Below are 13,698 nucleotides of genomic sequence, written 5' to 3' on the forward strand. Positions count from 1 at the left end.
ACAAGTAGACGGAGAGGCAGATAGAGAGAGAGAGAGGAGGAAGCAGGCTCCCCGCCAAGCAGAGAGCCCGATGCGGGACTCGATCCCAGGACCCTGAGATCATGACCTGAGCCGAAGGCAGCGGCTTAACCCACTGAGCCACCCAGGCGCCCCAAAGATTTATTTCTTTATGAGAGAGAGCACACGTGTGAGCATGGTGAAGGGGGGCTGAGGAAGAGAATTGTGGTAATCACTGCATAATACATGTATGTCAAGTCATTATGCTGTATAGCTTAAGCTTATACAGTGCTATATGTCAATTATACCTAAGTAAAACTAAAATAAATTAATTAATTAAAGATAAAGGCCCGTTTCCCAAAAAATATGGGAGAAATTTCCACCAGCCCTGCCCACCCTCCCAGCTAGAATGGGAGAATCATTTTGGTAAGCACAACCTAAGCTAGTTCCTTCTTCTACTAAGATTCCTATTCAATCAAGTGGAACCCAGATCTAAATTATATTAGTAATCCACCCACAGAATTTTGAAATTGTAAAGGAAAGTCCCTTTTCTTCTATCAAAAAATAAATAAATATAGATGAAGAAAGTGCAAATGATCACATTATATTATAAATACCTAAGAAAAGAAAATCAGACCTGTCCCAAAGAAACAGACATGAGAAGCACCAAAGAATGATCCAACATTCAAGTGCCTGATCTTATTTCCTTATAGTCTCCAGAAAAGCTGGCTATGGTTCCAATCTTCCCAATATCTGGTTGTTAAACACTTCCTTTTCACATATGTCAGCTACTCGCTCCCTTACCCTGTCAGTAGATTTCCCGCTTTTGTTTCAGCTAGGTCAGGGGGATACCTACTTATGCTGAGGTATAAATTGCTCCAATGGCTCATATTCAATTCCTAATACATGCAAATTCACATTTTATATTATTTATAAACATTTTACATTGTTTATACTTTATATCATTTATATTTATTTACATGAAATAAACACAATTTTACATTTATTATTTTATTACATGAAACAGGATATATTTATTTACAGTTCCCATCTTTCTAAACGACTTTATTTAAGCCATACACTACAGCTGCCACCAACAAACACCTGCTAAAAGGATTTTATGTAGGTAAAAATAATCTCTATTTTATCTTCCAAATCTCTTATGTGAATAAGGGAAGATCTAGCAAGGAATATATTCATTAGAAAACAAATGACCAATTTAACTGTTCCCTATTAAAATGAAACTGTAGGGGCACCGGGGTGGCTCAGTGGGTTAAAGCCTCTGCCTTTGGCTCGGGTCATGATCCCAGGGTCCTGGGATCCAGCCCCACATCAGGCTCTCTGCTCCGTGGGGAGCCTGCTTCCTCCTCTCTCTCTCTGCCTGCCTCTCTGCCTACTTGTGATCGCTCTCTGTCAAATAAATAAATAAAACCTAAAAAAAAAAATGTGTTTTAATAAAATAAAATGAAATTGTATTTTGTCATGATCTTTCTTATCACTCAGTTGTTCTGAATATAAATGAGCCGCCACAACTTGTAAGAAATCTGTCTTTTACTTGAAAGGGGGGACTGTTAGAAGTGATACTTTGTGCATGCTCTTTCTTACTGAATAAGATTAGATGGACTGAGTGACAGATACTATCCTACTATTTTTAAACATTTCTAGATCTTTTTCAATGCAATAAAGACCACCACTTAAAATTTTTTAAAGTTCAACTGCCAACCGAGGGTTTTAGAGGGGAGGGGGGTTTGGGGGAGGGGGTGAGTCTGGTGGTGGGTATTAAGGAGGGCATATATTGCATGGAGCACTGGATGTTATACATAACAATGAATCTTGGAATACTGCATCACGAACTAATGATGTATTTTATGGTGAATAATATAACACAATAAAAAATAAATAAATAAATAAATAAATAAAATAAGATTTAACTGCCACTTACTGCTTCCAGTTGTTTCTTCTTCTGCACTAGTAATTCCAACATGAGGTTGACATTGGCCAAATCAAGGTTATCTTGATCAGTTCCCAACAAATCCTGAAATATTTGCCACCTGTGGCCATTCTGAAAACGAAGAAACACAGTAACTTCCTAAGAAGACTGTTTTAGAGACCCTAAAATGTTTAACTGCTACTTCCTAAATATGTTTATTACATAGATATCAAAAATATACTATAATATTCTGACCTACTCCTTCCTAGCCAATAGTTCCCCATTGCCTTCTAATTATAATTAAACACTATTCTCTCTTAAATCAATCTGGGTAACAGATACAGAGGGATATTCAAAACAAATGTTAAGTGAGCATGTCTAAAGGTGTAACTCCCTTCAAAATAAGTGCTTGGATTTTAATTATTTGTCTAGCCATATTTTCAACTTTGTACTTGGTAAGGTACTAATTTAGGCTCACTTCCCTCAACAATTTAAGACTGATTCTCTTAAATTGAGAATCTTCCAAAAGTTTTTCCAAATTACCAACCGTAGTTCCACCCTGCCATATAATCTTCCAAATGTCATGTACTACAAGACATCTCTGACTCAATGTGATTCTAGAAGACCTTTCAAAAGATGATCATTAAATTTTATACGATGCAGGTAACAAAAGTTCTTTATTATACAAAATAATCTTAAACAAATTTTCTTCTTAAAGAAAATCAATGACATACTAAGCTCTAATACTAATTAATATTAAACCAATAAAAACAACAAATTGAAATTTATTAAAAAGTAGTAATAAGAGTTGAAACATACGGTGCTACTCACTGAGTGGTCCAATTTGAACCTCTTTTCCTCAAATCTTTGCTTCTGTTTGAGAATGAGCTCATTCACTGAAAAGAGAAACAAAACAAAAAGCATATATAATTTGTATTGTTGTTAAATGTATCATCTAATTGTTCTGTTTAAATGGGTTCTATTTTCACTTTTAAAAGCCCCCAAATTAGAAAAATGCTAAGCAGAAAATGCTAGGCTTTCACTTTATTTCAAATTAGAAAACAATTTTCCACAGATTCTAATGCTACAACTGCTGTTATTACTACCACTATTATTAAAGGAGAATTCTCTGGAATATGTACTTTCTCGTACACATCTCAATTATGATACTGTCAGCACCTGGGGGAGACAATTCCTCACTGTGTTGGTCTGCTGCGTCCTCCACATGGTACCTGGTTGATTCTCTAAGGTAGTCACTAGAGATTCTTATTTGTTCTTCTTTTTGTTACTTTCCTACAAATACCATGGCAGATAATGTCAGTTACCTATCCAAAATCATCCCACCCACCCCCTTTAAAAAAAAAAAAAAAAAAAAAAACATAATTTTTTTTCTAAGCCACATGCTTTCAGAAAAGCTAGGTTTCACCGCAGCCCAACATTATGATTCTTGACTAACTTAAGCCAATCTTGGCATTCATACCCTTGCAATAACTGACATGGGATTAAGTACGTGACCCAGTTTTAATCAATGAAGGGTATGCTGTCTTTCAGAAAGAAATGGATAGGAAGAAAAGAAGTCCTTTCCCTCCCTTCTTTAAGAAATGATGCTGGAGGGACGCCTGGGTGGCTCAGTTGGTTAAGCAGCTGCCTTCGGCTCAGGTCATGATCCCAGCGTCCTGGGATCGAGTCCCACATCGGGCTCCTTGCTTGGCAGGGAGCCTGCTTCTCCCTCTGCCTCTGCCTGCCACTCTGTCTGCCTGTGCTCGCTCTCGCTTCTCTCTCTATGACAAATAAAGAAATAAAATCTTAAAAAAAAAAAAAAAAAGAAATGATGCTGGAACTACTCAGAGCCATCCTACAATCTTAGAGTAGCTAGTCAAAGCACCAATACATGTTAGGATGGAGGAACAAAAAGATGTGAAGAACTTAATCATATCCCTGAACCACTGAATTTCCAATTCTACGAATCCTTTTTTTCTATCTTTAAGGATGAACTGATAACATCAAACAAACAATAACAACAAAAAAAAAGTCTGATAAAGAGTAAGAAACTAGGGGCTCCTGGGTGGCTCAGTTGGTTAAACGTCTGCCTTCAGCTCAGGTCATGAATGCTGGATCCTGGGATGAAGCCCTGCATTAGGCTCCCTGCTCAGCAGAGGGTCTGCTTCTCCCCCTCCCACTGCTACTCCCCTTGCTTATACTATCAAATAAATAAATAAAATACTAAAAAAAAAAAAAAGAAAAAGAAAAGAAAGAAAAAGAAAAAAAGAAACTAGCACTAAATCAGTTTAGCCCTAGGCTAGCACTTTATAGATATGATCCTATGGGTTATTCTCCCCATTTTAGAGATGAGGAAATATTAGAGGGAGCATCAAGAACTTACTCATGGTGACACAGAGTACAAAACCGAGTTGGGATACAAATCCAACTATCTAATATTTTCCACTATACCACAATCCAACTATAAATATTTCCAAACAAACCAGAGAAGTATCAAGCCCATACTAAGTAAGAATCCAAGCTTCAAAGATAAGTAAGACTCAATCTAAGTAAGATGCAATCTAAGACTTGAGCAACTCTGAGCAGGAAGACAAATATATATGACACAGTATGTATAACATAATGTGATAGTACTGTCACTGAAGCAGACTTACAAAGAACACAGGACAAGGAACAATCATGTGTAAATAGGCAGGCTACACACAGAAGGTGACATTAGAATTGGGCCATAACATCCATACAGAGATTCATTAAGCAGAAAAAGAAGTGGAAAAGAATTAAGAGAAGGGTGTGAGAAAGAAGGGGTTAAAGTCTTACAAGACCAGGAGATAAGACTGACTTTAAATCAATATGGCTGAAACACGAGGTCAAAGTGATTTTGTTAATGATTAACAGGTTATGAACTAAGGCTGGAATTGAAGATAGATGGGAACCTGATTCTGAAGAGCCTGGTATGTATCTCATAAGCAAAATTACCATTCTAACCCAGGAAAATCTGCTTGGCAGAGAGCCTGCTTCTCTCTCTCCCTGAAAGAGAAAGGAGAGCTCAAACTAATGTAGTGGGAACAAAGAGAAGCTCATAAATAAGAGTTCAATATTTCAGTTACAGAATTAAACATCTGAATAAAAATTGGGACTTCAACTTTAATACTTTACATGTGTATACCAAATTGCATTTTCCTGAGAAATCTCACATATCACTGAATTTGAAGGATATTCTATATCCATAATTGTAAGTGTCTAGACCCTTGAAATGGCCACAGTACTAAGAAGAAACAATGCATTTCTACTGCTAAAGCTTTCATTCTAGTAACTATATTTTTAGAAGCAGAAGAGTAGTTAACGCATATATGCTTGTGGAACAGATGGCTTAGGACCAAATCCCAATTCCACCAATACTATTGTAAAAGTTTATAAAAGTAACCGAACTTCTCTGTACCTTAGTTTCCTCACCCAAAGGAGGATGTTGATGACAAGAGTACTTATCTCATAGGACTGAAAATTAAACGAGTTAGCTTACACAAAGCACTTGGGACACTACCTGGCAGTAGTAAGGATGTTCTATACTTTTTTTTTTTAACAGTTATTTTAAACTTAGCATTCACGTTGTCCCTTCAAAGAATGTTATTCAGAAGGGTGATAAAATTCAATTTATAAATTTTACACATAGACAGAGAAAGCTAGAAAAGAGACTGAGCAAGGGAGAGAGATGGGGGCAGGTAGCTGGAGAGAGGGATAGGGAGAGCTAGAGAGCAAGTCTTGGCAGGAGCAGAGGAGAGCAACTGCAGGAATTGGGGGGAGGTGGGCGGGTGCAGGATAGATGGGAACAGGGACAGGAACACTTCACCTTGCAAGAACCTTCTAGTAACAAGAACAAGCAGGATGGAAAGAATAGTGAATGTGTTGGAAGAGCGAGGGTATAAAGGGTAATGAAATAGAATATAGTGGAAGGTAGAAGAGCTGGAGGAAGGAAAGTCAGAAGAAAAAGGGTCTGTGGTATAGTGTTTAGGGCAGGAAAGGAAAAATCAAAGTACTCATCTTAACAAAAAAAGTAAATGATTATAAATGACCAAAAAATCAAATCTCTGAGTGTTTGGCTTCTAATTCTTTGCTTTCATTAAAATTAAAGAAAGGACTTGACTTGTTAACTAACTGAGCATTAAGACTGTTTTTGATGATAAATCAATAAATGCTTTTTTTCAGATGCCTGGGTGGCTCAGTCAGTTGAGCAGCTGCCTTCGGCTCAGGTCATGATCTTAGGGTCCTGTGATCAAGTCCCACATCGGGCCCCTTGCTTGGCAGAGAGCCTGCTTCTCTCTCTCCCTCTGCCTGCCACTTTGCCTGCTTGTGCTCTCTCTCTCTCTCTCAAATGAATAAATAAAATCTGATTAGTTAATTTAAAAATGCTTTTAATCTTAATTTCTTACGTGAGAACGAAGTCAAAAAACTGAGCGACATTAATGTTAACAAAATTCCTTCAAGCCCCATCACCTTATTCATGTAAGCAAAGCCTCTTAAAACTTATACTTTAAAAAGAAAAATCTTAAAATTACATAATTTATAGATCAATTATATCTCAATTTTTAAAAAACTATGATGATCCTAAATAAATGAACAAACGAATAAAATAAAAAGAATACAAATGGAACTCATTCCTTGTCCTAGTAATAACTACTAAGGATACCAGAACTGAGAAAAGCACCAAACGTTAATAAGCAGCATGTTTTCAATAAATATTTATGCCTAATACTTTATAAAATTCGTGAATATATGTTTGACCAATTACATACTACTAATAATTCAATAATAATCCAGAAAAAATATTTGAGATTTTTAAATTATGTTCAAAAAAAATTTTTATGTCTAGTTTCTATTTATATACATTTCTGTTACAGAAAAGCACTACAGATCGATCGACAGATTTCAAACATGAAAATACATCATATAAGGATAAAATTATGTGGATGATAATCAATTTAAGTAGAAGTTCAAAGAGAAAAGGAATAAATAAAATTTTCCATTGTTAATGAAAGGTGTCTATTTTCAAATTAATGATAAATATCAAACCACTATGATATTTCACTGGATACATTTTCAAAAAAGATAAAAGCTTTATTTTTAAATAATTAATTTATAACACTCCTAAAGTTACATCCTTTACTACCACTTAAAGTTATAAAGAAAACTTGAGGATGATAATTTTAAATGGGGTTCAATACGTGAGGAAGAACATTTTCAGAATTTTTATGAGTCACCCAAGCAAAAAAGTTTTGAAGACCACTGTTAAAGAAAATGTATAGCTCAGCTCTTTATCCATGACTTAGGTAAACGTACAGTATTAAAAGGGAAGGGTCCTGGGATGCCTGGGTGGCTCAGTTGGTTAAACATCTGACTTTAAGCTCAGGTCATGATCCCAGGGTCCTGGGATCAAGTCCTGCTTCAGACTCCCTCTGCCTGCCATTCTGCCCACTTGTGCTCTCTCCCTCTCTCTCTCTGACAAATAAATGAAATATTTAAATAAATAAATAAATGGGAAGGGTCCTAACCTATCGACAAAAAAAAGTGCAAGGCTACTTAGTAGCCTTCAAAATTGTAAAACATACACTTATTTTACCAAGCTCAAGAAGAAATCTGAAATTACTTCAAAAGGTTCAAGGTCCTCAACCCAACCAAGAATGACAGATGCTATACAAATAAATCACGGAAACTCAAGCTAAAGCAATGGAAATAAATAACTCAGAAGGGTTTTTTCAGTAAAGGAAAAAACAAGATGGAATTCCACATTCAGAAATAGATCTCAAAGGGCATCTGGGTGGCTCAGTCATTAAGCATCAATGCCTTCAGCTCAGGTCATGATTCCAGGGTCCCAGGATCAAGGCCCCCATTGAGCGCCCTGCTCTGCAGGAAGCCTGCTTCTCCTTCTCCCACTCCCCCTGCTTGTGTTCCCTCTCTCACTATCTCTCTCTCTCTGTCAAAAAATTAATAAAAATCTTTAAAAAGTGTTAAAAAATAAATAAAAGAAATAGATCTCAATGGCACCCTGAATGCACAGGATCCCTGTCTACCTAATGTGGGAAGCTATGAATTTGAATATTATTTTTTTTAAAGATTTTATTTACTTTACAGAGAGAGACACAATGAGAGAGGGAACACAAGCAGGCGGAGAGGGAGAGAGAGAAGCAGTCTCCCCGCTGAGCAGGGAGCCCAAAGTGGGGCTCAACGCCGGGACTCGGGATCATGACCTGAGCCAAAGGCAGACACTTAACTGAGCCATCCAGGCATCCTGAATTTGAATATTATTGTACAAGTAAAGAGGGGAAGGATGATGGGAAGAAAAACAGAAAAAGATGTATCAGGATAAAATGTTATTTCCAAGGCTGACATTCATAATCACATTACAAGCTGCCCTATAATTAAAAGACTTCAAATATGGACATAAAATACTTACACTCCAATTACCCAAAACAAAAATTTAGTATCCATAAAAAGAAAAGGTTAAAAACTAGATCATCACCCAGATAATTTCCAGCTCAGAAAATCAGTTAAGTGTGACTTCACTATTCACCAGATATATGTGAGAATATATACTTAATGTATGAAATCACTTTCTGACTAAAATAGTACTATGCTTTGAAAGTCCTTCCCTACTGGTATATAGTGCTCCCTCTAGTTAGAAATCCACATAAAAGGGGCACCTGGGTGGCTCAGTGGGTTAAAGCCACTGCCTTCGGCTCGGGTCATGATCCCAGGGTCCTGGGATCGAGCCTCGCATCAGGCTCTCTGCTCAGCAGGGAGCCTGCTTCCTCCTCTCTCTCTGCCTGCCTCTCTGCCTACTTGTGATCTCTGTCAAATAAATAAATAAAATCTTAAAAAAAAAAAAAAGAAAAGAAAAGAAATCCACATAAAAGAATCTCCAGCTTTTGGACTCATTAAAAAATGTTGCCTGAAAGTTTTAGTAAACACCAAAATTGTCAGAAGATCAGATTCCTTTCTGTATTTAACCATTCCAAAAGAAGTTTTCTGAAGTTATGACAACTGATAGAAAAGATTCTAGAGCCCACACAGCAGCAACAATCCGTGTTTCTGAGCTCAGGGACACAAGGTTTTGCTTCACAGGACTTTGATTTCCCTTCCTACCCAATCTAGCCCATTAAGTCCAGTCCTGCAGAGAGTATCACACCACTCAATGTTTCTTCTTTTCCTAAGTTCCTTCTCCAAGTTTTTACTTTTCAATTGCCTCCCCAGGTCACAGGCTCTCGTCCCCTATCCAGAAATCCAATTACCCAAGTTTCTCCCCACCTCTTCCCTCTCTCCATTAACACTTTCTTCCCCTGACCCTCACTTCTACCCCAGAAGCACAACCAGCAGGAAGGTACCACATTGTATAAAGACACAGGTATTCTGGACCTCTGGCATTCCCTTTCACCTCACGTTCTATCCCACCATCTATATAAGAAACTAAGGGTTGTGTAAACTTAACAACAATGTCATATAGTACTAACAACACATGGTATGGAAAATACATCACAAAATAATGAAGACTGGGGAAAACACCCAGGTGGATAAAAGAGAAAGACTTGCTTTACCCCTATACTATGTTTTCTGAATAAATTTCTGCCAGCATACACTCTTGGGGACAGAATATTTTAAATAATAAAGAATCGTTCCAAAGACTCACCCAAGAAATTAGGATACAGATGGTCAATATTATCCACAACATAGTTACACTTGGGACATCTATTATTATCCTCCAAACTCTGATGAATACACTTGTAGCTATTAGCAGGAAAAAAATAAAATAGGGTTCATTAAATCAGTAAAGGATTAATAAACTGGTCATAAAATAATGCCTATAAAGTCTTCTATTTCTCATTTAAAACAAGTAATTTGTTATCAAATTTATTTCAGCTTATATTTTATTATAATAAAATACAGAGCATTTATTAGGTAACAGTATACAAAAATTAATGTTTAAAAATGAACTTGAGTAACAAGTCTACTGGATATAGAATGTTAAAAAAAAGTATTAACTTTTAAGTTTATGCAATTTAAATACTACATAACAACACCCAAGAAAAGCAAATGCCTATGATTTAGTTAAGCAAATGGACTATTCATGTGCTTAGAGTGCTGATATCCTTAATACAAAAAGAGCACACTCAAATAAAAAAAGAGAAAAACAGAAAGATCAACAAGACAAGCATTAGTCAATAAGAATGAGAAAATCACCACCTTCAGTAAGATAAAAAAAATTGATTTTAAATCATATACTATTTTTTACTAAACAGAATGGAAAATTAAAGAAAATACTATCAGAGTTAAGGAGCACATGCGAACCTCACGTACTATTGAAGGAAATGCAACTGCCACAACATTTCCAGAAGGCAAGCTGTATGGAAAACCTTAAGGTTGTGTATCCCCTTTGATGTAATGATTTTATTTCTAGGAATTTACCCTAAGGAAATGAGCAGAGGTATATACATAGAAAGGTGCTCAATTCAAGACCATCTGTAAATAGCAAAATAAATTAGAAGCAACCAATACACTACAAAATTGACTAAATAATTTGGTAAACATCAATCCAAAAAATACCCCCAAAAAATCACACTACAATACGTAACTATATGCCATGAAAAATAATAATTCTTAGTGGTTATATAGCTAAAGAAAGAGGATTACAAGAAATGTTTCCTTCCTCACAATATATATTTCTGTAATATTTGATGTTTTGCAATTACTCATCGTCTTTTAATAAAAAATCTTTTAAATATTGTTTCACTAGAGGGGCCTGGGTGGCTCAGTCGGTTGGGCGTCTGCCTTCGGCTCAGGTCATGATCTCCACAACCTGGAATGGGAGCCCAACGCATGGACTCCATTGTCCCTCTGCCCCTCCCCCACCCACCACTACCACCATCATCCTTCCCCCTCCACCCCCACTCATGCTCTGTCTCTCCCCCAAATAATAAAAAAAAAACTATATATATATATATATATATATAAATTAAAAAAACTATATATATATATATTCATCATAATGTTTACAGTGTATGTCCCTGGGCCATAAAATTACAGGAAACTTTTTCTTTTTAGATGTCTACAAGTTTTGGGTGCCTGGGTGGCTCAGTTGGTTAAGCAACTGCCTTCGGCTCAGGTCATGAATCTGAAGTCCCAGAATCAAGTCCCACATCTGGCTTCCTACTCAGCAGGCGGTCAGATTCTCCCTCTGACCTCTCCCCTCTCACACTCTCTCTCTCTCACTCTCTCTCTCAAACAAGTAAATAAATTAAAAATCTCTTTAAAAAAAAAAAAAAAAGATGCCCACAAGTTTTTATAGCAAAAAGGCACTGCTCCTAACAACCAGAAAAAAAATTATTTCCAAGAAATCACAAGGGTGCTTTATAAAAAAGATTCCTAAAGAGATAGCACCGCTTTTATTCTGTATCCAAATTACTATAAATTTACTTCAGCTTTCTAAGTTGAAGCTAATTTTTATAACCCACTTACTTCACTCTATCTTACCAAAACAGAAACCTACAACCACCAGGTTTCTCTGATTTCTCTCATTAACAACTACTTTCCCTTCTCACATTTGGTACTTTCAAGGTAAGTTAAAATAAAAACGACATCACAGAGAACTGCAGTGATGGTCTTTGGCACAGCACAAGGACCATCAGAGTCAACGGCTGCCACAAAACAGGTCCTCAAATACATCCACAAACAAATGACCGGCCGCCTGGGGCTCAGTGGGTTCAGCCTCTGCCTTCGGCTCAGGTCATAATACCAGGGTCCGGGGATCGAGCCCCACATCGGGCTCTATGCTCAGCGGGGAGCCTGCTTCCCCCTCTCTCTCTGCCTGCCTCTCCGTCTACTTGTGATCTCGGTCAAATAAATAAATAAAATCTTAAAAAAAAAAAAAAAAAGAAAACTTTGTGGTATTTAAAACTAAACAAAACAAATGACTTATACAGTGTTCCAGAAATAATAACATCACCTCTTGCAACTATGACAAGGCTAGGATTGCCATATTATCACATGATAGGTTCCATATCTAACAGAAAATCTCCTACGTAGAAATTTCAGTGAAGGAATAAATATACAAATTGTTTTCGTTTTCACTTTTATTGCAAGGGAAAAGCATAAAGCAGGTATGCAATTAAAACATGGAAACACTTATAATCTGGTAGGGAAAATGGAAATGAGTTCATATTACCAGAAAATATCCCCAACGAACAAGATTTAACCCTTTAAAAAATCTGCAAGTTCAAATAAACCAAGTGATGAAGCAGAAAATCTGGGAAGGTTATTATTAAAGATGAGAGAAGCAGTTGACAGATAAGCAGAAGGGCATTCCGGGTTTTAGCAAATGCCTTTTGTAAAGAAATGATAGTTAGAAATGAGCCAATAATATAAGAAGAACAAGCTAAGTTGTTACCCCAGTGAAAGAGACTGTCACTATACAAGGAATTATCGCAGAGTCCAACAGAATATCCTTCTCTCCTACCTTCAGCAACCTAATCACATCCCTTGTCAGTAGGTTTACTACCACACCATCCTCCTAGAAGAAAAAAATAGTCGAGGATGCAGCAAGAAGGAACTGTCCTCAGGAACAAAAGTTCAAGTGACTTTTCCCCATTGCATTGGTAATACCCATCTATACTACAAAATGAAAATGCATCAACTTACATACCACTGTATAAAACTGACATGACAAGATGCATCAAGTTTATCTTATAGCATCTACTACCTCACTAACACCCCGCGGCAAACCTTTCCTAGTTTGAGAAATAGTAACTATCTTATTTTGTACTTAATCTGTGTATGTGTCTGTAATCCCTTCTTCTATTTGCTCATTCAAAACAAGGATTTGTTTTAATTCATCTCAGTAACCTCAATGTCTAGCACAATATCCTCTTAGAGTTGAACTAAATAAATGTTCAATGCATGAAAAAAAATAGCTATAGACAAAAAAGAAACATGCTGTCCTCTGGGTCACATAAAACACCACTAGAAATTCTCAATTATTCCTTTCACAATAACTCTACTTGACCATCACCATTCCAGATGTGGAATTTTGATTTCCAAAAGAAGGATAAGTGTCTAGACTAGTGATCAAGATGGGGGGATATAGGGATATATATCTTGGGTCTATCTGAGAAGTTTTCAAAAGCTACTCACACTAAAACTCTTTAAAATAGTAATTCAGCACTAGAATGTGCGGACATAAATGGGTGCCTATGTTTATTAAGTGTATATCTGATAATGAAGAATGACTATTTTGAAATTTTGCCCTTTGCAGCAACATGAATGAACCTCAAGGGTATTATACACTAAGTGAAGTCAGAAAAAGACAAATACCATACAATTGCATTTATATGTGGAATCTACAAACAAAAGCAATGAACAATCAAACAAGGAGAAACAGATTCATACATACAAAGAACAAACTGGTGGTTGCCAGAATGGAGGAGGATAGGGACATGGGCAAAATAGGCAAAGGGGATTAAAAGGGATAAACCTCTAATTATAAAATAAATAAGTCACACAGATGAAAAGAACTGCATAGGGAATATAATCAATAATATTATAACACTGTATGGTGACAGCTGGTAACTACACTTATGGTGGTGAGCACTGAGTAATGTACAGAATTGTCTAATTTCTATGTTGCACACCTGAAGCTAATATAACAATTATGTCAACTATATTTCAGTAACTTTTTTAAAATGAGTATTTCTCCATAGATGTATGGTTACTCTGTTTCTTCCCCCCCC

General features: G+C 36.5%; 1 protein-coding gene across 4 annotated transcripts in view; it reads right to left on the reverse strand.

Moving 5' to 3' along the window:
* COP1 (COP1 E3 ubiquitin ligase) overlaps positions 1 to 9,698 on the reverse strand; it is a 201,039-nt gene extending 191,341 nt beyond the window's left edge. For 2 of the 4 annotated variants that reach the window (XM_032838824.1, XM_032838823.1), the window contains exons 1-2: positions 2,747 to 2,817; positions 1,940 to 2,059 (exon numbers count right to left, since the gene is read on the reverse strand). In XM_032838824.1, coding sequence (XP_032694715.1) covers positions 1,940 to 1,981 — 42 coding nt within the window. In that variant the 5' untranslated portion in view covers positions 1,982 to 2,059; positions 2,747 to 2,817. Of the gene's footprint in view, positions 1 to 1,939; positions 2,060 to 2,746; positions 2,824 to 9,605 lie in introns of those variants that run through there. The other 2 variants (XM_032838827.1, XM_032838826.1) reach the window with 2 other exon arrangements.
* Positions 9,699 to 13,698: the final 4,000 nt, after the last annotated feature.

This window comes from Lontra canadensis, unplaced genomic scaffold (genome assembly GCF_010015895.1).
Source record: "Lontra canadensis isolate GAN:19392208 unplaced genomic scaffold, GSC_riverotter_1.0 scaffold106, whole genome shotgun sequence".
NCBI classification, from domain to species: Eukaryota; Metazoa; Chordata; class Mammalia; order Carnivora; family Mustelidae; genus Lontra; species Lontra canadensis.